General features: G+C 42.3%; 1 protein-coding gene across 3 annotated transcripts in view; it reads right to left on the minus strand.

Moving 5' to 3' along the window:
• NKAIN3 (sodium/potassium transporting ATPase interacting 3) overlaps nucleotides 1–23,557 on the minus strand; it is a 512,187-nt gene extending 488,630 nt beyond the window's left edge. For all 3 annotated transcript variants that reach the window (XM_054021124.1, XM_054021123.1, XM_054021122.1), the window contains exon 1: nucleotides 23,266–23,557. In XM_054021124.1, coding sequence (XP_053877099.1) covers nucleotides 23,266–23,319 — 54 coding nt within the window. In that variant the 5' untranslated portion in view covers nucleotides 23,320–23,557. The remainder of the gene's footprint in view (nucleotides 1–23,265) is intronic.
• Nucleotides 23,558–27,257: the final 3,700 nt, after the last annotated feature.

Consider the following 27,257-nt stretch of genomic DNA (forward strand, 5'->3'; position numbering starts at 1 on the left):
CAGAGCTGCTCAGTCAGGGCTGGCTGCCGAGGAGGAAGGATGATCGGCAGAGGCTCCAGCCTAGGAGCCGCTACAGCCCTTACCTACGAGAGCTGAAGAGCCCAGAAACTTGGACCAGGGGCCTGACGCTATCAGAAGCCAAGGGGGTATCGGGTGCCGAGGAGCCTGGAGATCCCGGAGCTGAAAAGCCAGAAACCTGGACCAGAGGCTTGCAGCTATAGGAACACCAGGGAGTGTCTGGTGCTGGGGAACCTGGAGACTCCAATAACATATGGACTATGGCTGCCAGAGTACTGGTAGGAAGTGACCCAGGGAAGGGTCCCACCATTATGAGGTCAGCATGTTTCGGTAGGATTCCCTGCTGACCCCGTAGCGGACCGCTCCGCCACTGGCAGGGCCCTGGGTTGTGGCCTGGTGGAGTCAGGTGGGCCCAGCCCCCCTACAACGGGTCACTGCCCCTTGCAATGGCCCCAGTTACCTGATCCCTCTTTTGCCACCAAAGGGAGCAATATGGACTCCAGCTGCTAGGCTGTGCTATCCCACTAGGGGAGGGGAAATTAGACAGACTCTGGCCATTGGGCTGCATTGCTCTAGAGGCATATTGCATGGACTTTGGCCGTTAGGTCATGCTATCCCACTAAGGGAGGGAGAATTAGGCGGACTCCGGCCATTGGGCATATTGCATGGACTCAGGATGCTAGGCCGCGCTATCCCACTTGGGGAGAGGCAGTATACGAACCCTGGCCACTGGGCCACACTGTGCTGACTACTGAGGGGAGAAAGGGGTGGTAAGAGCAGATGTAGGCATAGAGAGGCGGGATTACCACTTGCCCTCCCGACTCAAGGGGTTGACGAGGTACAAAACCCGCTACAGTGCCTCTTTGCAATTTCTTCTGTTTTATCCTATCGCTGTAGGATTTATTGTTTCCAACTCTGAATTGCAGATTTGGCTTCCAGTGCTCTTGCTTCCTGCTGAAAGGTTAAGAATGCATATATAATATTTCTCCTGACACTTCTGGAAAGGTCTTCAGATAATGATTCCATATGCCTGCAGGTTTCTAGCCTTCTGTATAAGAGTGTTAAATGCAAAGAATTATGTTAATACAGAGTTATAGTTGAGATTTTAAACAGGCTAGCATTAGGGAATGCAAAATATGTCTCTCGCAGCAACTTTAACACAGTCCATTTATACATTAAAAAACCAAAACCCTACATTAAGATCTAAAACCTACTGAAGTTAATGGGAGTCTTTTCACTTCAATGGGTTTTGGATGGGACCCTGAAAGAACACTGGTATTGTTTCAAAGTGAAGCACTGACACATTTGGTAATCCTAGAATTTGCCCACCATTGTGTATAGTATTATGATGCAATCTTTAATCACATGATCATATACTATTTTTGCTAACAGGTTTCAGGGTAGTAGCCGTGTTAGTCTGTATCAGCAAAAACGAGTACTTGTGGCACCTTAGAGACTAACAAATTTATTTGGGCATAAGCTTTCGTGGGGTAAAAGCCACTTCATCAGATGCATGGAGTGGAAAATACAGAATTGTCTCATTAGAACTGACCCCCCACTTGGTAAGGCAACTCCCATCTTTTCATGTATATATATCTTCCTACTGTATTTTCCACTCCCTGCATCTGATGAAGTGGGTTTTACCCCACAAAAGCTTATGGCCAAATAAATTTGTCTCTAAGGTGCCACAAGTACTCCTCGTTATTTTTGCTAAGTATCCTGAGTGCACAGGATGCCATGCTCTGGGAATGAATAAAGTTGTGAAATGAATGAGGCTGTTGTCTTAAGGACCCCTGCTTTATTCACTGTGGAAGTTGGAAGATGTATAGAGAATAAGATGGGAAGAGAAAGGATGGTTCCTGTAGTTAAAGCTTTGGACTGGGACCCAGGAAATGTGTCAGGCATGTTTTAAATAGTAACGGTAACATTGCCCGTAATTCCTCTTTTATTTCAAGAATAAAATCTGTGTAAAAACTACAAATTTGAAAATGAATGATCACACAATCCAATAAATACACTTTGCACACCAGGTTAAATTGTGGACCTCTATGTAACACCTGAGTAAATCGGCCTCACACTGGACATCTCTACAAGAGATGTGGGAAATGAATGCTCACCTGATCTGCTGCCGATACGATTGCCTGTGGGCTGAAACAGTGGCCTTGGCTATTGCTCAAAAAATACACCCACACACACGGATTTGATGAATGTATCTGTGATTCCACTGGCAATGCCTCCCATTCCTTTACCATCATCCCTCTGTGCTGTATAGAGAGCTGCCATGGAGAACTGCTTTACGGGATGCAGGCATTGCTTGGTTACTCTACGTGGCCTTTTTGCAGAAAGCCATGACTACAGAAACAGAACCATGGCAATTCTGTTGCATCTTGGGCCTCTGCATTCCCAGGAGTGCAAACAGATGAGAGGAGGTAGAAAGGGAAGAGAGATTAGTCCCTACATGAATGTGTTTGAATGAGTAATCATTGAAATCAATGCAACTTTATTTGTTTCAATCCACAGTGGCCCCACTATACTCCTGCCACACCATCTAGTATTCGATTAAAAATTCGGTGGCAAGCTTACAAGATGTGATTTTTGGACACCTACATTCATTTCTAAACCAAGTTTCTTCAAAAAATGTGAATGACGCTGATCACTGAGGGACAGATCCAAATCTGAAGTTTTTAAAATAACAGGCCAAATCCTCGGCTGGTGTAAGTCAGCTCCATTGAAGTCAATCTATTTGCATCAGCTGGGGAGTGAGCCCAAAATGAGGTCTGAGTTATCCAGGCACAGAAAAAGCATTTGATAAAGCTCTTAACTGTCCAGTTATTGCATGCTCAGTCAGCTCAAACCACCAAGTGCAACATTACCAAACCTTCCACAAGAAAATCCATCTTTGTGATGCAGTTTTCATGCTTTTTCCTAGCACAAAGGCTAATTTTTCTGAAAACTTGAAAGCACTAAACAGGAAAGGCTCATAAAAGAGGAGTGATGGTCTTGTGGTTTAGATGTGAGATTCAGAGTCACAAGAGTGAGGATCTATTCCTGGCTCAGGCACAGACTTCCTTTGTGACTTTGGGCAAGGCCTCTTCAGTATCCTCATCTGCAAAACTGGAATTAAAATACTTCCTTACCTCTTAAGGGCAGTAATTCCTTAACATTTGCTGTAGATGTAAGTCTCTGTATAAGTGCAAAACATGCTGTCTCAACCATCATCCTAGTATTTCTAATGCAACACTATAATAATGTTCAGAGACATGCACTGAAATACAGTTTAAAAAAAGAAAAAGTATTTTACAGACATAGTGTTTAAACATCTGAGGTATTTCTAAGAAAATCAATATGTATCTTTTTCTGTATGCTCTAAAGGGAGCATGTATACTTTTTGAGATTTGAAATGCCTTTGTTCCAAAGTGATAAAGTAACCACAGAATAGGGCTTGCAAATGTCTTTTATCAAGGAAGGGTTAATAAGAATATGGATAATATGAAGACACTTTTAGTCTAACAAAAATGCCAGCATGTTAATAATAGATGACCAGCTCTACTCAGCATGATGTAGGAATCTGTGAAACGTTACAAAGCGTAAGTCTCATATTCGTGAACTGCTAGATGGTAGCATTGATGGAGTCAGTATGTGTAAAAGAAATCTTCCCTTGAGGATGGCTCTATGTGCATATTCTCAACCACAACACTTTTTTAGATCAGAAAAAGAGTACTAATTTTTTGAAGGCTTCCTAATGGTTCAATGACTTCATCTAATGATCCCCTCTAATAGTGCTAGCACTTACAAAGCCCATTCAAAGGCACAGCTACAGCAGTTACAGCGCGATCTAACAAGGTATTGAGGGCCTCCTGGTAGGTAATATGTACCCTTAATTCCCGCTGTTCTCAATGGGAACTGAGGCTACTCAGTACTTTTAAGGAGGTGCTTAGCACCTTACAGAATCAGGCATTTAGGCCACTGATATTTCATACACTCTAAGGCCAAGGGAGACTATCCCCTTAGACAATAAAAATAATGTATGGCTTTGTCTCTGAGAGGGAAAACTATTGCTTATGAATGGTCTGCCTTGGATATTACCAGTCTCGGATTCACTTTCAGATGTGCTTTTGTCACTTGGAAAAAGAGCATGTGCAAAAATCAAAGGCCCATCTGCTAAGAGGGTAGAATTTCTTTCGGTTATTGCAATAAGAGTTCTGTAACATCTTAATTCCAGTTATCAAAAACTAAAGCAATCAGATAGGCTGAAGGAGGTAATATACCAAACTGTACCATGAAGATCCAAGTTCTTTTTATACAGTCAAAGATGGATTATACAAATCCATCCTTTGTGGGGGAGGAGGAGCAATTCTTCATTCTCTTTAAATGGTCCCCACTCTACATTGTGGAGAGTTAACTTTAGCATTTTTGCAGTGAAAACTTTTCATTCATCCACACATCATGACCCACAAAAAATAACCGACTCCTGTCTTCTGTGAGGACTCTCCCCCATGAACACGTCTGGCATGAAGATTCTTTGTGGCATGGGCATCCTCAGACAAAATCATTCTTTAGCAAGGGGGTGAGGAGGATGTTTTGGTCAGCACCAGCCTCCTGCTGCAGGAGAAGTGGAGTACAGCAACTTGTGCTGGGATCTACTCAGATCTGTCAACATGTGGAAAAGTTTATAAGAGGGTAATTTTCCAAATACATTGGGTGTGTGGAGGCCACTAAAATTGACCTCATGCTAGGGCTTTGTTACATATTGCAGTGAAATATTAACAGACGCGTGTGTCTGTGTGTGTATGTATATATCACCTTACAAACATTAAGTAATTAAAAACCCATGCATATTTTTGCATATGCACATTTGCACTCCCAAGTACCATGAGTACACACACAAAAATTAACTGTTTGCCCTATACTCACATGTGGGTCAGACCCCCAATTTACGGTAGTTGAACACACAAATATAAGCACACAGAGAAATAAAATGGCTCTGAGGCTAACTGCTTGTACTAGATTCAGAGTAACAGCCGTGTTAGTCTGTATCCGCAAAAAGAAGAACAGGAGTACTTGTGGCACCTTAGAGACTAACAAATTTATTAGAGCATAAGCTTTCGTGGACTACAGCCCACTTCTTCTATATGCATCCGAAGAAGTGGGCTGTAGTCCACGAAAGCTTATTCTCTAATAAATTTGTTAGTCTCTAAGGTGCCACAAGTACTCCTATTCTTCTTTTTGCTTGTACTAGAGAGACTTGAGTTCAGCTCCCAGACTTTGCATGTGAACTCAAGCAAGTTACTTAATGTCTCTGTGCTTCCTCTGACCCACCTTGTGTGTCCTGTGTTAGACTGTAAGCTCTTTGGGGCAGAGTCTGTCTCTTACCATGTGTATGTACAGAGCCTAGCACAAAAGCTCTCTTAGTTGTACTATAATGCAAATGATTTTTAAAAAGTAAACAACACTCTCTTGTGATCAGAAGTTACACTGGCTGCGCAGCAAATGAATCATCTTGGAGGAAACCTGTGGTGGCCCTCACAGTGTATGTGTGGCACGTCCTTCAGCTTTTTCAACTTGGTCTTTAATTCTCTCAAAAACTGAGGGACTGGTGGCACTGGGTTTCACTGGTCACACAGGAACTTTATGAAACTTAGAGGAACTGTGAATCTATAGATAAGATCAGTGACAAGCTTTCAACCATACGGATCAATTTTCATTTGCATGGTTATCTACACAGAGAAAAGGCCTAGAAACTTTGGTTTTAAATCAAATCTGAGATTAACCTTGACAGTTTTAGAGTTCCCAAAGCCTGCAGAAAACCGGTCTTCAACTTTTAATGTAAGTGAACATCATATACAGCCTGTGCATAAAAAAAACTGTATCCTGTTCGTAGAAACTTTCAGTGATACAAAAATGAGATGAAATTATTTCACCTCAGCTTTCCCCTGATTCTTCCATTTGATCTTTAATTCACTTAAGCAACCAAGAAAAGTTACGGTCACTAGAACTCTTGTGCCATGGAACTCTCATGTCCATGATGCAGGTCATCCAAGCTCAGTAGGCTAGGGAAACACAGAATCAGACTTTGATCCAGAGATGTGCAGAGCTATGTTATGAAATAACTGGAGTTGTTGGATGCCTTGATGTCTAAGGGTTTGATCATATTAATCCAATTTAAACTGAGTTTGGCACTTTGTGGTTACTTCTAACACAACAGAATCAGCTCCAGCTTTCATCAAATCACTATGATTAAATTATACATTAATAATACAACTTAAAGCCATTCAAGACATCCATGACTAAATTTAAAATACTTCAATACACTTCAAGTCATTTGTGATGATGACATTTAAATTTAGAATACTTTCATTTTTATTTACAAAGTCTCATCACAAATGCAGTTTTTGACGGAGAAACTCTTTCAATTCCATTTCACTACTCTGTTGAAAGAGCCACTGTGAGAATGGCATTATAGAAAGTTACATTATTAGTTCGTTCATCCAGCATTAGTCATTATCTATCATATTTATGTTCTAGTTTTTCTGAAACAAAATCACTCCCCCTTTTCAGTGTGCTGGTGCCTACAATATATGAGGAGCCAAATTCATATATTGTCCTTAAATTAGACTGCGCACAATACCACTAACTTCCGTGGGATTATAGCAGATGTAAACCATAGCAAATTGCAACCCAGCGCTACACACCCTCTTTTTTTACCCAGAGACCAAGAAACATTATTTGATGTGTATTGCAGCATTATTAAAGGGGTTTCCTATGTACCTGTGCTTTACTTTATAGAAGAGAAGATAGGGAAATTCACAAGTGGAATCCTAGGCCTGACATTCTGAAAACCTATCCTGGTTCTCAACCAGGATGTAGTGCTCCATTCTCAGTTTTTGGATTGTTGGATTTTGGGGTTTTTTTTAAAGCCACAGGAATTTTAATCTTCATTTGTGATTAAAATTTAAAAGGTATGTTAAAGCTATACACGGTATTCATTGTTCTATTGCATGTACCTACCAATTCCTTTATCATTATCACCAAGCCCTACATTAACTCTTAGTATGCTACATAATTTTCAAGTAGGAGACACTTGCAGAAGAAAACAGTGTGATGATGGGACAGCTCTTCAGCTGGAATAAGGGAACTGTGAGCAGGAATAGCAGGGGGAATGCAGAGAGCCGCCGATCAGCTGGGTGATTAGCAGCTGTTAATAGCAACCAATAATCTTGTCTTGAGAGCTGTGGAAAGGGTCTGAAGCCAAAGGGAGGGAAAGAGAACAGGGCCTGGAACTTGACAAGGGGTAGGTGGGAGGAGCATTCAGAGCCAAGCACTAGTCTCAGGGAAAAGAGAAGCAGAAGGGTTCTAGGCTAGACTGTGAGATTTGGGCCATTTATGGGGAATGGGGAAGAATCTATGCACTTGTTATTGGATGTGCATATTATAGTGAAGGGCACCCTAAAAATGAATAGATGGTCACAGAGAAGTCAATTAGTCTTCAGTAGTTCAGTGGACTTGAATGAGGACTCTGCTCCTCAGTGTTCTGAGAGTAAAGTGGGTTAGTCTGGGTTAGAACACTTTGGAGATTTCCATGATGTAAATAATTCAGATAGTCTGTGGGAGTAGCAAGGCTTCTGACACAGTTAAAATCCTCTAAACACTCCTACCTTGACAGTGTCTACCTAATTCAGGAAAAATAATAAATATTAAATAATAAAACTTTTCAGTTCACTGTGCAGGAAAAAGGTACAGGAAGCTTTTAGCAGTAAGAATAAATAGCCCTCCTCCCCCACAAAAAAAGGCTATTTAGGTTGCATTGAGAGGGTGGGTAGGATAAAGCTAGGCTTGGATGGATTACATTGTCATCAATAAATATCAGTAAATGTCAATGTCACTGCATACACACAAACCCATGACAAAATATTTCCATTGATGATAATTGAAATTTGGAGATAGGCAAAATAAGAAAAAATGATGCCTGAGAACTTATTAGAATCAAAATCCAGTGATTTAGACTTTTGTAGTAAGCTTGTTACAAATGGACTAACAAATGAATAATAAAAACAGGTGTGATTTATTGCCTGAAGGATATCTATTCTGTATATTTTGACATGCGATGTTGACAATTTGTGCTTTAACATTTATAAAACTAACTTTTTGAATCTGAGTATCCATTGCTATTAAATAATTGTCTGAACTCCCCACACACACAGTTTTCCACTACTATAAAAATGTAAATACATAAAAATATCTGTGTTTAAAAATAAATGTTGATACTATCCATTCAACTTATTTTTAAAAAATACACATTTAATTCTACCAAGCCTTGATAAAGTCTGTACATTTCTGTGATATTATTTCTGTAGTATAATTTATGTTATTGCTCGGCTTTAGGGGTTTTCTTGGAGCAGCAAAAATTGCATTTTTTAACTTTAATTTTCTATGCATGCCTTCCTGGGAAGGTGCAAAAGTGTGATATTTACACTAAATGTTAACAGAATCCCATTTTTAGAAAATGAGGCATAATATAAAAGCCGATATATTCCACGGCTTCATTCTGAATAAAAATCCATTTAAAAATATGGGCCTGGTTGTGGCTGGCATCTGTAGTGGTGGCTTCTCCTCTGTGTGTCAAAACTCTCCACTGAAAAGTTTCATAAGTTCCAGTTCTCAGGTATATGTTCTTTTCTATCTAGTCTTCCTTCCTGATTACTATCAGCTACCTTCTACAATGATGACACTTAATTGTACATATATTTCCATGCCTATAAGAACTCCTCTATGTTCACAATTTCTGATTCTCTTGATCAAATAAAGTTGTGCCTTTGTCTCAACTTCCTTCATGTGAATCCTCTAGTATGATCTTTTTAAAAAGAATATTACCCTTAAGCACAACTAGTTGGTCTCCTTTCCTCATTCTTTTGCATTTCACAATTTTTCACATTTAACTTTTTTTTTATTGGAACTTTCTATCAGGGACATTTGTCTGGTAGTCACTGTTTGTTTCAAATCCAAGCAGAAAACCAACTTTTCTGAATATTATGTTTGTGTGCCTTTACTGTTTAGAAAGGTTTTATTGTTCTTTTTCCTTGGGCCTATCATTGTAAAAGCGCTAGACCCATAAGAATGATTTTCTGGGACTTCAGTGGGAGTGTAGAGCATTCAGCAACTCATAAAATCTGGTCCAAAATCACCAGATACACCATTGAAAATACCAGTCTACCAGCCCATTGAGCCAAGGAAAGGTAATGCACAAGGCATGGATCCATGTGCAGGAAGAAGACAATAGGGGAATATAATAAAAAATGAAAAATCAAAATAAAATCTTTTACTACCTTTTTGTTACCATGGTCTTAAGCACTCTGTACGTTCCAGAGATCAAAGATTTATCGCAGCTTACTACTGCCTACAAACCTGCCAAAAGGCACAGATTTATAGTGCAATCACAAAGATTTCATTGATCACACAAAGGAAAAAAAGACCATAATCACACTAAAGATTGTGATAGTGCCACTGGTACTGATTTGTCAGGGAAGTGCAGTCCACACTGAAAGTAACATCACATAAACCTAAACCTTTGGAAAGGTATGCGTTAGTCTCACTTGATAGATGAAGGGAGACAGTTTTATGTGATGTGATTCAGAAAAACTTTCAAGATTCTAAAGTAAGTATTTCCCAAGTGCTGAATATTTCCTGTTGCCTGAATTTGGTTTCCAAGTCAAAGTCTTTCAAATAAAAAGTGGGGGACAAGGGTAAGGAAGGGAAGGGGCTCTTGCTTAACAAAACTGAAATCTAGGTAATAATCCATGCCGTTTATTTTGTGTGTGTGTTTGGTTTGTTTGCTTGCTTGTTTGTTTTGGGGTAGGTGGGTGTTAAACTTAATGCATTGCTTATGAAAGGTGCCAGATTGAGAGCCCTAGAAAATAAAGTTCTGTATTACAAACCAGGTACAACACAGGCAAAAGTAATGCAAACTTCATCACAGCACCCTGTTGATATTCCTGAACAATGGCCTGTGGGAACCACTAGGATAAAAGAGTGCTTTGGTCTTCATGACACCATAGCCTTTTGCTGAGACTAGTACTACCACATCAGCCAGGCTGCCAATTAGTGCTAATATGAAACTGTTTTTTTTTTTAATATGGACATTGTATTGAAACACTCATTACAGAGAGGCCAAAATGACTTTCAGCAGCAAATAACCTGCACTGAATTTCAATTAGTGACCTAAAGATGAAAGACTCTTCATCCTATTACTAGTCTCCTGAACCATGAAGTCCCTTATTGTTATTACTATATATTACTTATCTATAGCCATAGATGTGCATCACATTTTGCAGTACAGATAAAGAAAGATTCCCTGCCCCAAAGTGGTTGCAGTCTAGTTTAGTAAATCAGTGTAAAATTGAGTGAATTAACTTTAGCTGGTTTTAATACAAATGCACCTATACAAGATTTAACATAGTGTTCGCGGAATAAAAACAAGAAGGCAAAATTACCCCCAGATAATTGCTATTCTTTTGTAAATTTAGCAGTGAAATTTGATAGAGAGAGAGATGTCTGAAGGCCGAAAATTACCATTCCCATTTCAGATTCATTTCCACAGCATGAAACTAGCAGTTTTTAAAAGATTCTAAGGACTTCTTACACCCTCAATGTAATCTAAATTACTGAATTCTTTAAATGTCCTCCTGTGGGAGGCGGGGCTGCCCAATATCACCCTCTTTAGGGCCACACATGGTCCTCCCCACCTTAGTTTGTAAGGTTTGGATATCTGCTTGGGGGAGGGCAGTCTGTGCCATAATATTGGCATCAGTCTCTAAACCAGTGGTCCCCAAACTGTGGGGAGGAATGTTCGGGTGTAGGGACTGCAGTAGGGCCCAGGCCAGCCCTCACAAGGGGCAGGGAAGGAACGCCATCGAGTTCCACTCTGCCCCCAACTCTGCTCTGGCTCCGGCCCCAGCCCTCAGCCTAGGCCCCGGCTTTGGCTCCCAGCCCCGACCGCAGCCCAGCCTCAGCCTCAGTCCCCAAATGTGACCTGGCTTGCAGCCCTGCTCCCGGCCATGACTCCACTCCTGGCCCCAGCCCTTGCTCTGCTCCTGGCTCCCAGCCCCGCTCCCAGGGGAGGCACAGATAGATTATGTTACAGGTAAGGGGGGTGTGCAACATAAAAAGTTTGGAGACCACTGCTCTAAACAATCACGTAATAAAATAGCAATTCAGTATTCAGCTGTCTGTGCTTTTAAAGCAGGGGTTTTCAAACTGGGGATTGTGCCCCCTCAGGGGGTCACGAGATTATTACGTGGAGGTCGCAAGCTGTCAGCGTCCACCCCTAAACCCCACTTCGCCTCCAGCATTTATAATCGTGTTAAATATAAAAAGTATGTTTTTAGTTTATAAGGGGGGGCACACGCAGAAGCTTGCTGTGTGAAAAGGGTCACCAATACAAAAGTTTGAGAGCCACTACTTTAAACAAAGAGGAAAAACCCTTCAAATGCAAGTGCTTAGCACTGAGAAACACCTCCCCTGTCCCAGTCTCACCTGGCCCTGCCCCTAAGCAAAAGCAGGCAAGCCTTCCTAACTGGCCTGCTGGTTCAGTATTTCCTCCTGACCCTTCTAGGCCTCTGGCAGACTTTCTTGATGCTCACCTAGCCTGAGTGGATTTTCCTTAGGCAGGGAATGTCAGTGTGCTGATGCCTCCTCAGCAAGCAGAGAAGATCTGGCAGACCCAGTCACACCTCTTAATGAAGAATCCATGGCTGTTTATATTGCACCTGAGCAAGATGCCTATCAATATCTGCACCAATGCTTGATCCTGCTCCTATTAAAGTCAGTTGCAAAAGTGATATGGTCTTCTACAGTGCGAGATCAGGTTATAAGAACTTTGTGACCTGTTCTATTCCTTATTTACATATGTAATCAATTAAAGTTTAACTTATTTATGTAAGGAAGTAATATGTAGATTAGAGATGAGCCAAAACCCAAAGTGCAGATTAAAAATATAAAGGTAGTAGACTTCTGATTTCAAATCTCATATCTGAACCTGCCATTACAGTTTGGTACCAGGTCAGACCCAAAAGTAAAAAGGAACCTATGAGCTGGTTCTGGTGCAGATGTGGCTGAAATCTCTTTGCAGGATGATATTTAAAGATTTCTGACACCTAATCTCAAAGGTTGGGGTTTTTTCTATTTTGTACCATTACCTCACAAAATCAGCAACTGGACATCATCTAGTCAATCCCGGCCCTGATCAGAGTGGAGAACACAAAGCCTGTCCTGATCCTAATATACATATCCACATCCAAGTTCTGCATCCTGAGCCAGACTCTAATTTAGATGTAACAACATAATTCCTGTTTTGAATTTCAATGATTTTTATGAGGGGGAACCTCTGTAAACCACAGTATCTCAATCTCAAGAATCTGTTGTTTGGGACAGCAGCAGATGTGCAGCAGGTACTGGTATCCTATTGTTATATTCCCAGAAAATGCTAGATCATATGGCCATTAGAGATACCTACATAACTCACTTTCAATTAATTAACTTCTGCTTCCACCCACAATCTAGACTAGATGTTTAAATCTTAACTCTTTCATCTCATAGATGTAAAAATAATCATGATTCTACACAGCAGCCTCTGTGCATCATGAACCTATAATGAAAAGGAAAGGAGTAGCGTGCTATGGTGGACTGAACCTGAGACTGGGAGCTTGGCCTTTCCTGCTTTGTCACTATGTACCCTGACTTGCTGTGTGACTTTTGGAAAGTCACATAGAGGCAGTTTTGTAAGAGAGCTCTCTCTCAGTTTGAGAAGGCATCCCCCCAAACATGAGCATATTTGAAAATTTAGTCCCTACCCACTCTAAGGGTATGTGTATGCTGAATTTGTATCTGGGTCCATGTACTTACATGTGAGCTTGCTCTTTTCAAGCTCAACTGTAAGCATACACACAACTTTGGTGTGCACACTTCATTTCTATCCCATATACAGGCAGGTGCATCCATCTTGGCTTTGTGTTGATATGCGTCTGGTGCTGTGGTTTCTGGGGCCATATCCCACAGTTCTTACCACCTTGCTAGCTGTAGCTACTCTAAGGCTTAGTTCCTGGTATGCTGCCTCATTTTTGTCATCTGTAAAAAGGCATTTGTTTATGGAACTCACTTTCACCCAATGTCAGCCTGACACTAAAACCATCCTGCTCCAGAGGATGTTACAGCTCTTTCGGCTCATGTTTCCCCAAACAACTACATTATATGATACTCAACACAAATCTCCTGAAAATCAACCACCAACCACTAGTATCTAAAATAAATTAGATTTAAATAAAAGTACTTTTCATTCTGGAGGTTAATTTATTATTATTATTTTGCAGTGTGCTCAGAAACTAACATAGTAGGACATTTGGAAATATGTATATTAATATCTCACAGGGATGTTGTGATTATTGAATGTATGTACAATACACTCAAAATGCAAATTTTACGCATTATTTTTAGGAGGGAGGAATATTTATGTCCCTGATGACTGGCAAGTTACAGAAGCATGATTCTAACTGATGATTTGGGCCCCCACCTCTAAAGATTTATATGTACACATAACTTTGAGCATGAGTACCTCTCTGAACTAAATAGGATTGCTCACATGCTTGAAGTTAAGCATAAGATCTAGTCAGAAATTTGACAGAATATTTTTCCATTGGAAGATTTTAATTTCTTGAAAGCTAAATGTTTTGTAGAAACGTGTTGATTGACAAAATTTCATTTAAAGGAAAAATTGGGAAAAAAGCACTTTGATAAGGTCAAAACAACTCTTCAGAACTTAAAGCTTTGATTTTCCATTTTGAAATTACTTTTAATTTTAATTTGTTTTAATGTTACATAATATACATTTTTAATAAGTCAAACTCAGAGAAAAACATTTTGATTTTATCTAAACGAAACATTTCAATCAACCTGAAACAATATTTTTTTTTTTTCAGAATTTAATTTCACAGGAAATTTCAAAAAATGTTGGTTTTATTCTGTTTTGGAATTTAAAAATAAATTGAAATCACAGCTTTTCCTGCTAAACAAAAAACCAGTTCCCACCCAGCTCTTTTAAGCATGTATATAAATCTTTACAGGATCAGGGCCTTAAAAAGGAGTCAGTCTGTCAGGAACAGCCAAAAGAGTAGGACTTCATTTTGTAGAACCCATATGAGATGCGAGAGCAAATTTACCAATGTTACCTTACACCTTCTTCCATTACTAAAAACAACATACTTTCTGGTTCTTGCAGTCAGTACATTTGTCAGTGCTAGGAACCACGCCCTTCCCTGCCCCACTAATATAAAATATACATTCTCAACCTCCTGCTTTACCCATGGACAGATGCTTCATCTCCAGATCAATGGACTGGTGATTCTTTTACCAGCATCAAATGGTGCAGCAATTTAACAGTTCAAAGGGTTTACTTTCTTTAATTCATCACATCACTCAAGTCCTTATGCTGGTATATAAATGTTATACATCTGTTCTAACATAAGAGTGCATAGAGCCAAAATCAGAAGGTTACAAAAAGTGTGTTTTAACAGTAGTTATAATTTCCTGCTTTGTAAAGTATACTCAAATGAGATGAAAAAATGTAAATTATTACACCATGTGTTATGTTTCATTTGCCAGCACCGCTATCGAAATGGTATTATGCATACTAATCAATGGTGAAGTATTATCTTTTAGTCTAATGGATACAGTCTCATCTCAAAGTGCAAGGATTTACACACGTTACTCCAATTAGCATTAATGGGACTTACAAGCATAAATCTCCTGCATATCAAGAGAAGAATTATTTTAAGATGACCAAATGCACTTACCAAATAATCACTTAGTTGGCAAATATTAATACATAGTCACATTTTCATTACAATTATCTAAACTTGTGCTAAACTAACACTGAAATTGATTTGAGAGTAATATGGCAAGTAGAAAATAACTATTTTATACCAGCTGCACCATATAATGTTGTACTTTTAAATCAAGGGCTTTAAATGAACACAGAGCACCAACACCTATAGATTAAATCATAGGCTGAGATTTTCAAAACTGTGATGGGGTGTCAGCCATACACCTTCCATTAATCTTCTCTGCATTGTTTGAAAATCTGAGCCATGACTTATTATTAACACTTTTGTTGTGTTTACATAGCTATATAATTCTTGCCTACCAACATCCTTGCCCGACCGGCACACACACCTAATGTAATGTTTAAAACAAAATTAAATGTAAATTTCTTAGAGATACATTTTCAAGGCCGCATAGGGCTTTAGCTGTGACACATTAACTACAATTGGATTCACACAGCTAACTCTATCTAATTCTTTGCCAATTTACCCCTTCCAGAATTTATTAGTATTTTTTTATTTGCTTTATTTTCTGAACATTTTTATTTTGCAGTGTTTCATAACCTGGTGGCTACACTAGCATTTACAACATTGCTGGCAGTTTCTATAATAAGGCTATTGACTTATCTTGTATAGAAAAGGTCAACATATGTGATTCCTGATGATGCTAATGAGAGTTACAGCACATACTCAAAGATTAATATATATCATTATGATATATTCTCTTGATACATGTACATAACTCCTGCTATGCACACATTAGGAGGATATATACATCTTAGAGCTCCCGGTATGACATCTTCTGAAATGACATATTACAATGCTAGACTTATTAAGATCACAGTGTAAAGTCAAGTCCTCAAAATTGCTCTCCTTACTCCGGGTTCTTCAAAGAGAGTTTTGCTTGAGCAAATACTGGGGCAGCCTCCAAGACTGTAAGATGACCCAATTCAGGAAAGCTTGTGCTTAAGTGCCTTCCTGAATCAGGGCCTAATAATGCCCTATTTAATTTGAGGTTATTTCCAGAACCCTTGTGCGATGGGGGACACTTGCTCCACATTGTCCATGTCCCCTTGGCCCTGATGGGCATGCTCCAGCTGGGGTATAGAAGGGTGCAGCTCAGCTCATTCAGGGCTGACCACTGAAGAGGGAGGACGCACGCTGCAAGCTCCAGCCCGGGAGCTGCTGAAGCAACAGATGGCGGTAGCGTAGCCAGAGATGCTGAGACCCAGGCGAATGCCCCAGCTCCTGCAGATGCCCAAGGAGTGTCAGAGTTGCAGAGGCCAAGGAGACTATGGACTTCTGAGACACCAGGACCACTACACAAGAGAAAGGGTAGGAAGTAGCTCAGGAGGACTAGGCATTGGTGTCAGCGTGTTTCAGGAGGATTCCCTGCTGACCCAGTGGCGAACATACTTGCCACTGTCAGGGCCCTGAGCTGGGACCTGGAGGACCCGGGTCTCCCTACCCAGTTGCCACACACCCCCACCCAAGGTGGCAGCCCACTCCCCTGACTGGCCACCAGACCAAACAACCCTACTGAAGAGGGGCATTATGTTGACTCTGGCCTTGGGCCTTGCAGCCCTGAGAGAGGGCAGTTGGACTGACTCTGGCCATTGGGCCATGCAGCCCTGCTGAACCAGGCAGCCCTATTGACTGACCGCTAGGTCACACAGCCCTGAGAGAGGGCAGCCATATTGACTTTTAACCCCAGACCAAGCTATCCCAAGACAAGGGATGGTTGTACAGACTCAGCCGCGGGGCCATCATTACCCGCACTTTGTCTCAAGAAGAGACGGGGTGCACTTGCCCTGTGACACCTTGTATTATACATATTTATGCAGATTTACATTTTAAGAAATGTACATTTATATGAAACCATAAGACATGAAATGCCTTTGGAGTGTTCACTAGTGTGCATTGTATTGAGAGTCTATTGTACTTAAGACTAAACTATATTCAGTACCAAATCTGTAAGGTTATGTGGGCAGTTTGGCATATACATTTTTGTAGATCAAAATGTAGAAATGAAAATAATATGACATTTTAAAAATATTTTCTACTGAAATCTCACATACACACACCACTCCATGTTTCAAACAATTCTTCTTGAAGATAGTAAGCCATAGTCTCTGGATTAAGTTTAGAAGTGTGAGCAACAAGGGTGATGTCATGGTGGGAGTCTGCTATAGACCACCAGACCAGGGGGATGAGGTAGACGAGGCTTTCTTCTGGCAACTAATAGAAGTTACTAGATCACAGGCCTTGGCTCTCATGGAGGACTTCAATCACCCCGATATCTGCTGGGAGAGCAATACAGCAATGCACAGACAATCAAGGAAGTTTTTGGAAAGTGCAGGGGACAATTTCCTGATGCAAGTGCTGGAGGAACCAACTAGGGGCAGAGCTCTTCTTGACCTGCTGCTCAAAAACCGGGAAGAATTAGTAGGGGAAGCAAAAGTGGATGGGAACCTGGGAGGCAGTGACCATGAGATGGTCAAGTTCAGGATCCTGACACAAGGAAGAAAGGAGAGCAGCAGAATACGGACCCTGGACTTTAGAAAAGCAGACTTGGACTCCCTCAAGGAACCGATGGGCAGGATCCCCTGAGAAAATAACGTGAAGGGGAAAGGAGTCCAGGAGAGCTGGCTGTATTTTAAAGAATCATTATTGAGGTTGCAGGAACAAACCATCCTGATGTGTAGAAAGAATAGTAAATATGGCAGGTGACCAGCTTGACTTAACAGTGAAATCCTTGCTGATCTTAAACACAAAAAAGAAACTTACAAGAAGTGGAAGATTGACACATGACCAGGAAGGAGTATAAAAATATTGCTCAGGCATGCAGAAGTGAAATCAGGAAGGCCAAATGAGACTTGGAGTTGCAGCTAGCAAGGGATGTTAAGAGTAACAAGAAGGGTTTCTTCGGGTAGGTTAGCAACAAGAAGGTGGTCAAGGAAAGTGTGGGCCCCTTACTGAATGAGGGAGGCAACCTAGTGACAGAGGATGTGGAAAAAGCTAATGTACTCAATGCTTTTTTTGCCTCTGTCTTCACGAACAAGGTCAGTTCCCTGACTACTGCACTGGGCAGCACAGCATGGGGAGTTGGTGACTAGTCCTTTGAGGAGAAAAAAGTGATTCAGGACTATTTAGAAAAGCTGGACAAGCTAAAGGAGTTGGTGGATGTGATTGCAGAGCCATTGGCCATTATCTTTGAAAACTCATGGCAATCGGGGGAGGTTCCAGATGACTGGAAAAAGGCTAATGTAGTGCCCATCTTTAAAAAACTGAAGGAGGAGGATCTGGGGAACTACAGGCCAGTCAGCCTCACCTAAGTCCCTGGAAAAATCATGGAGCAGGTCCTCAAGGAATCAATTCTGATACACTTAGAGGAGAGGAAAGTGATCAGGAACAGTCAGCATGGATTCACCAAGGGTAAGTCATGCCTGACTAACCTAATTTCCTTCTATGCCGAGATAACTGGCTCTGTGGATGAGGGGAAAGCAGTGGACATGTTATTCATTGACTTTAGCAATGCTTTTGATACAGTCTCCCGCAGTATTCTTGCCAGCAAGTTAAAGAAGTATGGGCTGGATGAATGGACTATAAAGTGAATAGAAAGCTGGCTAGATCATCGGGCTCAATGGGTAGTGATCAATGGCTTCATGTCTAGTTGGCAGCCAGTATCAAGCAGAGTGAACCAAGGGTCGGTCCTGGGGCCGGTTTTGATCAATATCTTCATTAATGATCTGGAGGATGGTGTGGATTGCACCCTCAGCAAGTTTGCAGATGACACTAAACTGGGAGGAGTGGTAGATATGCTGGAGGGTAGGGACAGGATACAGAGGGACCTAGACAAATGATAGGATTGGGCCAAAATAAATCTGATGAGGTTCAACAAGGACAAGTGCAGAGTCCTGCACTTAGGATGGAAGAATCCTATACACTGTTACAGACTAGGGACCAAGTGGCTAGGCAGCAGTTCTGCAGAAAAGGACCTGGGGGTTACAGTGGACGAGAAGCTGGATATGAGTCAACAGTGTGCCGTTGTTGCCAAGAAGCCTAATGGCATTTTGGACTGTATAAGTAGGAGCATTGCCTCTATTCGGCATTGGTGAGGCCTGATCTAGAGTACTGTGTCCAGTTTTGGGCCCCACACTACAAGAAGGATGTGGAAAAATTGGAAAAAGTCCAGCAGAGGGCAATAAAAATGATTAGGGGGCTGGAGCACATGACTTATGAGAAGAGGCTGAGGGAACTGGGATTATTTAGTCTGCAGAAGAGAAGAATGAGGGAGGATTTGATAGCTGCTTTCAACCACCTGAAAGGGGGTTCCAAAGAGGATGGATCTAGAGACTGTTCTCAGTGGCACAAGGTGACAGAACAAGGAGTAATGGTCTCAAGTTGCAGTGGGGGAGATTTAGGTTGGATATTAGGAAAATCTTTTTTACTAGGAGGGTGGTGAAGCAGTGGAATGGGTTACCTAGGGAGGTGGCGGAATTTCCTTCCTTAGAGGTTTTTAAGCTCAAACTTGACAAAGCCCTGGCTGGGATGATTTAGTTGGGGATTGGTCCTGCTTTGAGCAGGGGGTCCCTTCTAACCCTGATATTCTGTGATTCAATTATAGTATTTTACCATTAGAGAAAGGATGGCATATAGACCCTTCACCACCACCACAGTCATTCAATGACTGTGGTTCTCTTCCCAAGAGCATTTTTCTATAGACAAGCATAATGAGCAAAAGTAAAAGGGTCAAATAGATATGAAGGGGAAAAGTTGTGAGGGAACCAGTAAAACTGCTGAGAAGCCAGCACACATCACAAATGTGGCCAGCACTTTTAGAGGCAGTTAGAATGGAATCCTAAAAGAGATTGTGGGCCTGATCCTCCACTATCTTACACCAGTTTTACACTGGCGTGACTCCATTTACTTTAATGAAATCCCCCTGGTATCAAATTTGTGTAACAGAGTGGAAAATCAGGCTCTAGTCCAAAGGTCTAATTTTGAGCAACTAACTAAAATCAAATATGAGACCCTCCATGGCCAAGGATTGTGAGAGTGTGATGGACATTCCACTTAGGGATAATGATAATATCATTTGTATAGAAAGACTTCCAATTCCAAACATCAGTACATCTACACAATAATAGAAATGTCCTGTGTTGCAAGGTTTCTCAACCTTTTTCTTTCTGAGGCAACCCCAACATGCAATAAAAACTCCCTGGCCCACAACTACTGTTTTTCTGCATATAAGAGCCAGGGCCAGCATTAGGGGATAGCAAGCAGGAGTTGCCCAGGGCCCCATGCCACAATGGGCCCTGTGAAGCTAAGTTGCTCAGGCTTTGACTTCAGCCCCGGGGGGGCGGGGCTTGGGTCACCAGGCTTCAGCCCCATGTGGTGGGGCTTCAGCTTAGACCCAAATAAGTCTAATTCTAGCCCTGTTTGACGGACACCCTGAAACCTGCTTGTGGGCCCCCAGGGAGTCCTGGACCCCTGGTTGAGAACCACTGCTGTGTTGGGTAATATTTCTGAAATATGAGTTTTATTGGCAATCACCAAGGAGATGTGAGTGGCACAATCCACATCACAAACAAACAAAGAGAATTGCAAGTTAAGTATTTTCATGAAGATTTTTGACTGACTTTTCAGGTGGTGTCTATACAGTTCTTAATCAAATAAAGGCTTGAATTGTTCACATAATCCCTTTCTATTGATCTATTTTTGTTTCCTTTGGTGTGGTCTGACAAGACTGTTATTGAGAGGGTGAACTGTTTCTTGTGTGGAAATTCACCACTTTATTTTTTAAAGCATTGCCATCTTTCTATTTTTCTAAAGTTTTCTCAACTGGTAGAAATCATTTGTTTTTGGATTGCTACAAATTAGCAAAACAAGTACTTTGGCTTCTGTAGCACTTAATCTAAACATAGTCCACAGTCAGTAATATGTCTTTCACCTCTCCATAAATGGATTCAAGGTAAAATAAATCTCTCTTAATGATAGTAATGTCTGGGGATGCAGTTTTGTTGGGCATGCTTTATACTCATGACCTCTGTGATGTTAGAAACAGATCTAAAATCCCCTGTGGTGACAATTCCTACAAGCATAAATTCAACACCACCACCACTGAGATCATTGTGAGTACCTTGGCTCGAGTTTATGTCTACTAGATTAAATCTTAGGTCTAACACATATTTATACTGCAGTTTTTATTTTTTTGTTTTTAATGAAAATAAATTACACTAAAAGCATTTGGCTAGACATGGATTGATCAGTCACTAAAACCTATGGATGTTATACTAGACTGTATCTAATGTATGCATTTTTATAAAACAGGCAAGTACAGTAGAAAAATCTACATATTAAAAGTCTACAGTTTGAAAGTTGTTAGATCATTTGATGGGTGTGTTATAAAACATGATACCTTTTCTGAAAGATTTTATCTGCAGTACTCTACATATTATGATGGCTATTCATACTTTACTTCTTCAGTTTTTATAGCCTCCAAGTAATCTTACAGAATAGTAAATACTGTTACTATAACCTTCATAACTGTGTTAGTGTTATATTTTTAAAGATGAAGCACCCGATTCTCCTCTCACATACATCAGTGTAAATCAAAAATAACTCCATCGTAGTCAATAGGTTACAGCAGTGTAAAACAAGTGCAGGGGATCAAGACCACAGCTTTATAAACAAAGATTTGTTAATATTAAAAGTACAGATTATGAATACATTAAATCCTTTCCTCTTTTGTTAGTCTATTTTATTCAGGTTTTAACACTGCACCCTCCCCATGGTATTTAAGAATATCTGAATAGGAGACAGTACTAATGAACCAATTTGCACCAGCTGAGGATTTGACTAATACTTTGAAAATGAATGATGTTCTTAAAGTGAAGTATTGAATATGTTGTGTTTAACAGTACATTAATATTTCTCATGAAACAGAAGCCTTTTCTAGAGGTTTTAGCAGGAAGCGAGGAAGACTGCCAAATGATCATATTCTGTAATCACCGGATAGTTTTACTTTACACATACACTTGCACATCCACTGACTGAAGAACCCACGCTCATCAAAAGAAAGCTCATGTGGCAAAAAAGATTACTCTGAATCAGTAGAAAAGAAAAAAAATCTTTTTAAATTCTCATGGGATTAGAGACTGACTGTTAAAGGAAGAGCATTATTTTATCACTCAGCTAATGAGCCATACAAGAAATTGTTATTGCTCAGTATAGTTCTGTTCTGACAACACTTCTTTGAAACAAATATGCCAACTTTAATACACAAAGAAAACAAGATACATTTTCAATTGTATCAATTATATATCCAGGTGTATGTAATTGAAATAAAACACTTCAGAGCAAATACCCAGAAGGATGTGCAGATTTTGCCTTTTTAAGCAGAAAGAGATTTTTGCACATTCCACAATAGATCTGACACAAAAGAAGATTGGTGGCTCCTGACCTCAAGGAAGTGACTTAGAAAATAAATAGCAGAGCCGAATGACAGGTCCCAACAAACATGTCCTAAAAGTGTCATTCTTGTGCTAGGCTATCATATACAACTTAGTCTCTCAGTCGCTTTGACCTCATATCGCACACACATATTGGCATCAGCGAACCCCAATGCCACCTGAACACCCTGATCTTATACTGATCATGAAGTGATTTTAACACAAGGCTGTCAATCTGAGACAATGTGCATGGGTGTGATTTCCAAAGAAATCTGAGTGAGAATTTTAAAATCTAGTTCAAACAGATTGGTTGGGGAGGTTGGGAAACGGGGTGTTGAGGAAGAGAGAGACTGGAAATGGATTGAGAATCCCTTCAAACACATGAGACTTGGCAGGCATAGAAAAGCTGTAGCAACCCCCTAGAGACCCGAAAGAGAAACTGGGCAACGTTAAACAGAGCCTGGTCCTGGGATGGGAGCAAATCCCTCCAAAACGAACAGATTTCGAACCAAACGAATTTGTTTTAACAGAAAAATACAAAACTTAACCCCAGGGCGCAAGAGTTAGCTGTGCTCCCCGGGTGAGAGCGGGTGATCAGGTGGGGATGGGTCACTCACTGAGAGGTGCCCGGTTAGTCAGCACTCACCAGAGCCGTGCAGAGACGAGCGCAATGAGCCCCTGCACCGCAACAGCCTAGAGCAGCTGGCCGTGCCGGATGGGTGAGACCTGCATGCAGGGAGCCCGAGAGAGGAACGGCTTGGTCATCCCGCCAGCTGCAGCGTGCACGGGACCATCAGCCCCAGCGGAGGAGCTGGCAGTGCCCTGGGAGTGCTGGGGAGGGGAATCCCGCCAGTTGCAGCGTGCACGGGACCGTCAGCCCCACGCTGGCAGTGCCCCAGGGTGCGGAGCGCGGGTCAGTCACTCACCAGCTGCAGCGCGCAGAGGAAGATCAGCGTGCAGCGCCCGGTGCAGCAGCCCATGGTGCCCGATCCCTGCTTCTCTCTCTCTCCTTCCTTCCGCTAAGGCAGCACAGGAGGCGACGCGGCGCTCACCGCATCCGGACAGACCCGCTGCCCGGCTCCTTCCCCGCGGGAGTCGCGTCGCTTCCTCGGGATTCTTCCCTCCTTTGTGGCGGGCAGGAGCCGGCAGAGCTCAGCGCCAGCCGGGCAAGCGGAGCATCCGGCGGCGGGCGGGCTCTGGCCAGCCCCAAGCTGCTGCGGCTCTCGGTGGTCGCGGGTCGGGGACGGCGTGTGCGGAGGGGAGCGGTGTGGCTGGGGGCGGGCAGAGGGAGTTTGCGCTGGGGGAAGCGGGCGGGGGGGTGTTTGGGGGCTGGGATAATGGTGGGGGGGGAGGCGGGCGGGGAGAGGAGGGCTGAGGGGGCGGCTCCGGGGTGGGGGGGCTGTAGTGAGATGGCGGGACGCCGTGGGCTGTGTGACTGGAGAGAGGCCGTGGGGGGTGAATGGCTGAGGGAGCGTGGGCGGGAGGCTGCTGCTGAGCAGGCTCCGGGGTGCCGCTTTCCGGGCGCTAGTGCTTGGTGCGAGTCTCCCAGGGAAAGTTCAAGGGACTCGGGTGGCTCGGCGAGGGGGGCTGGCTGGAGAGAAGTGTGGGGGGGGGGAGGCGATGACGCTTTGCTGCTGGGTGGGGCTTGCACTCGACCACACCCACACCTCTTCCCCAGTTTTCACAGCTGGGGCCGGGGAGAGAAAGGATAGGCTGGGGGGAGCCTGGCTCCATTGTTCACTGGTCCGTACTAGCACTGGGAGACCCCGGGGGCAGTGGGGAAGGGCGCCAATGCTGCCCGAAAGCACGTGTGCTGGGAGTGCATTGGTGTGGCTGTGGAGGGCAAAGGGAGACGCGTGGGCAGAATGCGTGGATACCAGAAGGGGCTAGCAGGACTTGATCGGGCTGCCGTGGGCTGGCACTCAGGCATCGATCACACGGTTCGGCGGGTGCCTCTGGCTGCTTCGGATTTTAAAGAGCACAATCATCTCGCAGCTGTTTCTATCCCTCGGAAAAGAAGGAGCGTGCAAGCATCTCAGCAGCCCGGGTTAGTAAAACCCTGCTCTGAAATGCATCCCACCGCCATTCTCACTAAGGAAGGGAAGTTTAACTTGAGCCTCATACCTCGTCGGATTGGGGGGGAAACCTGCAGAGGTGTAACTGAGCTCGGATATTGGTCTAAATAACCTCCTTTCCAACGAACACCCTGGGTTGCTGCCTGGGTGTAATTGAGGGCAGAATTTGGTCCAGAGTCTTGTTCCTGCAGGACTCCCTCAAAGGTTGGGTGAACAGGGTTAGTTGAAGGTGGTCATATCCCTATGGAGTTATGCTGGGGATTGCAGGAACATCAGCGATTCCAACTCTCCTCACCTCCCCCCCCAGCACTAAAGTGCAGCCAGGGATAGCGGAGGTGCCGCTCCAGCCAGGCGGATTATACAGTCACAGGTTCCCCTGTAGGAGCTGGGAAAGACCCCTAGGAAAAAGGCTTGGCCACATGAATAGTTTCACTTGGTAAAGGGAATCAGAGTGCTGCAAAGAAGGAGATGCCTCCATGAAACGACAAGGATGAATAACCATTCCTCTGGGAAAGTCTTGCTATGGGGATGTAAGGGTTGCAGGATGAATGGGTTCCCTACAGGAGTAAAAGTCCATACTTCTGCACCACGCTGAAAGATCTACATAAGAACATAAGAACAGCCATACTGGTCAGACCAAAGGTCCATCCAGCCCAGTATCCTGTCTACCGACAGAGGCCAATGCCAGGTGCCCCAGAGGGAGTGAACCTAACAGGTAATGATCAAGTATCAGAGGGGTAGCCGTGTTAGTCTGGATCTGTAAAAAGCAAGAGAGAGTCCTGTGGCACCTTTAAGACTAACAGACGTATTGGAGCATAAGCTTTTGTGGGTGAATACCCACTTCGTCAGACGCATGCGTCACCCAAGAAAACTTATGCTCCAATACATCTGTTAGTCTTAAAGGTGCCACAGGACTCTCTCTTGCTTTTTACAGGTAATGATCAAGTGATCTCTCTCCTGCCATCCATCTCCACCCTCTGACAAACAGAGGCTAGGGACACCATTCCTTACCCGTCCTGGCTAATAGCTATTAATGGACTTAATCTCCATGAATTTGTCTAGTTCTCTTTTAAATCCTGTTATAGTCCTAGCCTTCACAGCCTCCTCAGGCAAGGAGTTCAACAGCTTGACTGTACGCTGTGTGAAGAACTTCCTTTTATTTGTTTTAAGCCTGATGCCCATTAATTTCATTTGGTGACCCTAGTTCTTATATTATGGGAACAAGTAAATAACTTTTCCTTATTCACTTTCCCCACACCACTCCTGATTTTATATACCTCTATCATATCCCCCCTTAGTCTCCTCTTTTCCAAGCTGAAAAGTCCTAGCTTCTTTAATCACTCCTCATATGGGACCCGTTCCAAACCCTAATCATTTTAGTTGCCCTTCTCTGAACATTTTCTAATGCCAGTATGTCTTTTTTGAGATGAGGAGACCACATCTGTATGCAGTATTCAAGATGTGGGCATACCATGGATTTATATAAGGGCAATAAGATATTCTCCATCTTATTCTCCATCCCTTTTTGAATGATTCCTAACATCCTGTTTGCTTTTTTGACTGCTGCTGCAGACTGCGTGGACGTCTTCAGAGAACTATCCATGATGACTCCAAGATCTCTTCCCTGATCGTTATAGCAGATGTGGCATGTTCCAGTCACTAATCACCAACATCCTTTGGTCTACTGTTGCCATTGTTGTCTACTAACTATTACCAATGATTGTTGAGCCTTGCTTCGGGAGAAACCTACATTTCTGTGAGGTTGGAAAAATACCTGATTAATACTCCCTGTTGAAATATATAGTCCTTTTGTATACCCAAGAATTAAAATACATTTTACAGACAGGCTTTTAATTCCTCAAAGAGATAATAGTGACTTATTTAAGATTTGTTACCAACATCTGAATTATTACTTTATTGATGGATTAAATGTTTATAATAATCATAAAATAATTAAGATTACCAGAAAATTAATTATGGGACTGCGACATGTTTACCATGGTTTGAAATGCTGCTTTAAATTTATTAAAATTGTGTGTGTGTTTTTTTAAATAAAGTGCTAAGGATAGTTTTATATTAATGAAGGAACAAAATAAAGAAAAAAGTGAGAGCCATGTAATGCTCACGTTACTCAAATAAGTAATCAATTGGTCATTTGATTAAGGAAAGCAAAATTTAACCCCATTGTGCAACATCCTCAAGGCACATACTGAATAAAAGTGTCAGTGGTTTATATTGACTACACAAGTGTCTTAGACACAAACTAAAACCAGGCTCTGAACTTTCCCAAAGTTTAGGGGTACGTAGAATAAAGGTTCCATCTTGATCCCGGTATTTAGGAAAAGTGCTCAAATACCATAGTGATAGGTGGAGTATAAGCACCTGGTTCTCCTTTCAATGTAGGGGTGACACCAAGGGTATGTCTACACTACAAAATTAGGTCGATTTTATAGAAGTCGATTTTTAGAAATTGATTTTATACAGTCAATTGCATATGTTCACACTAAGCACATTGAGTTGGCAGAGTGCGTCCTCACTACTGTGGCTAGCATCGACTTATGGAGCAGTGCACTGTGGGTAGCTATCCCACAGTTCCCGCAGTCTCCACCACCCATTGGAATTCTGGGTTAAGCTCCCAATGCCTGATGGGGCAAAAACATTGTTGCGGATGGTTTTGGGTACATGTCGTCAGTATCCCCTCCTTCCGTGAAAGCGGCAGACATGGTTTTGCGCCTTTTTTCCATGCAGACGCCATACCACGGCAAGCGCACAGCACTCTCAGCTCAGCTCACCGACACTGCCGCTGTTGTGTCCTGGGTGCTGCTGTCAGCAGACGGTGCAGT

This window comes from Malaclemys terrapin, chromosome 2, assembly GCF_027887155.1.
Source record: "Malaclemys terrapin pileata isolate rMalTer1 chromosome 2, rMalTer1.hap1, whole genome shotgun sequence".
In the NCBI taxonomy this organism is placed as follows: domain Eukaryota; kingdom Metazoa; phylum Chordata; order Testudines; family Emydidae; genus Malaclemys; species Malaclemys terrapin.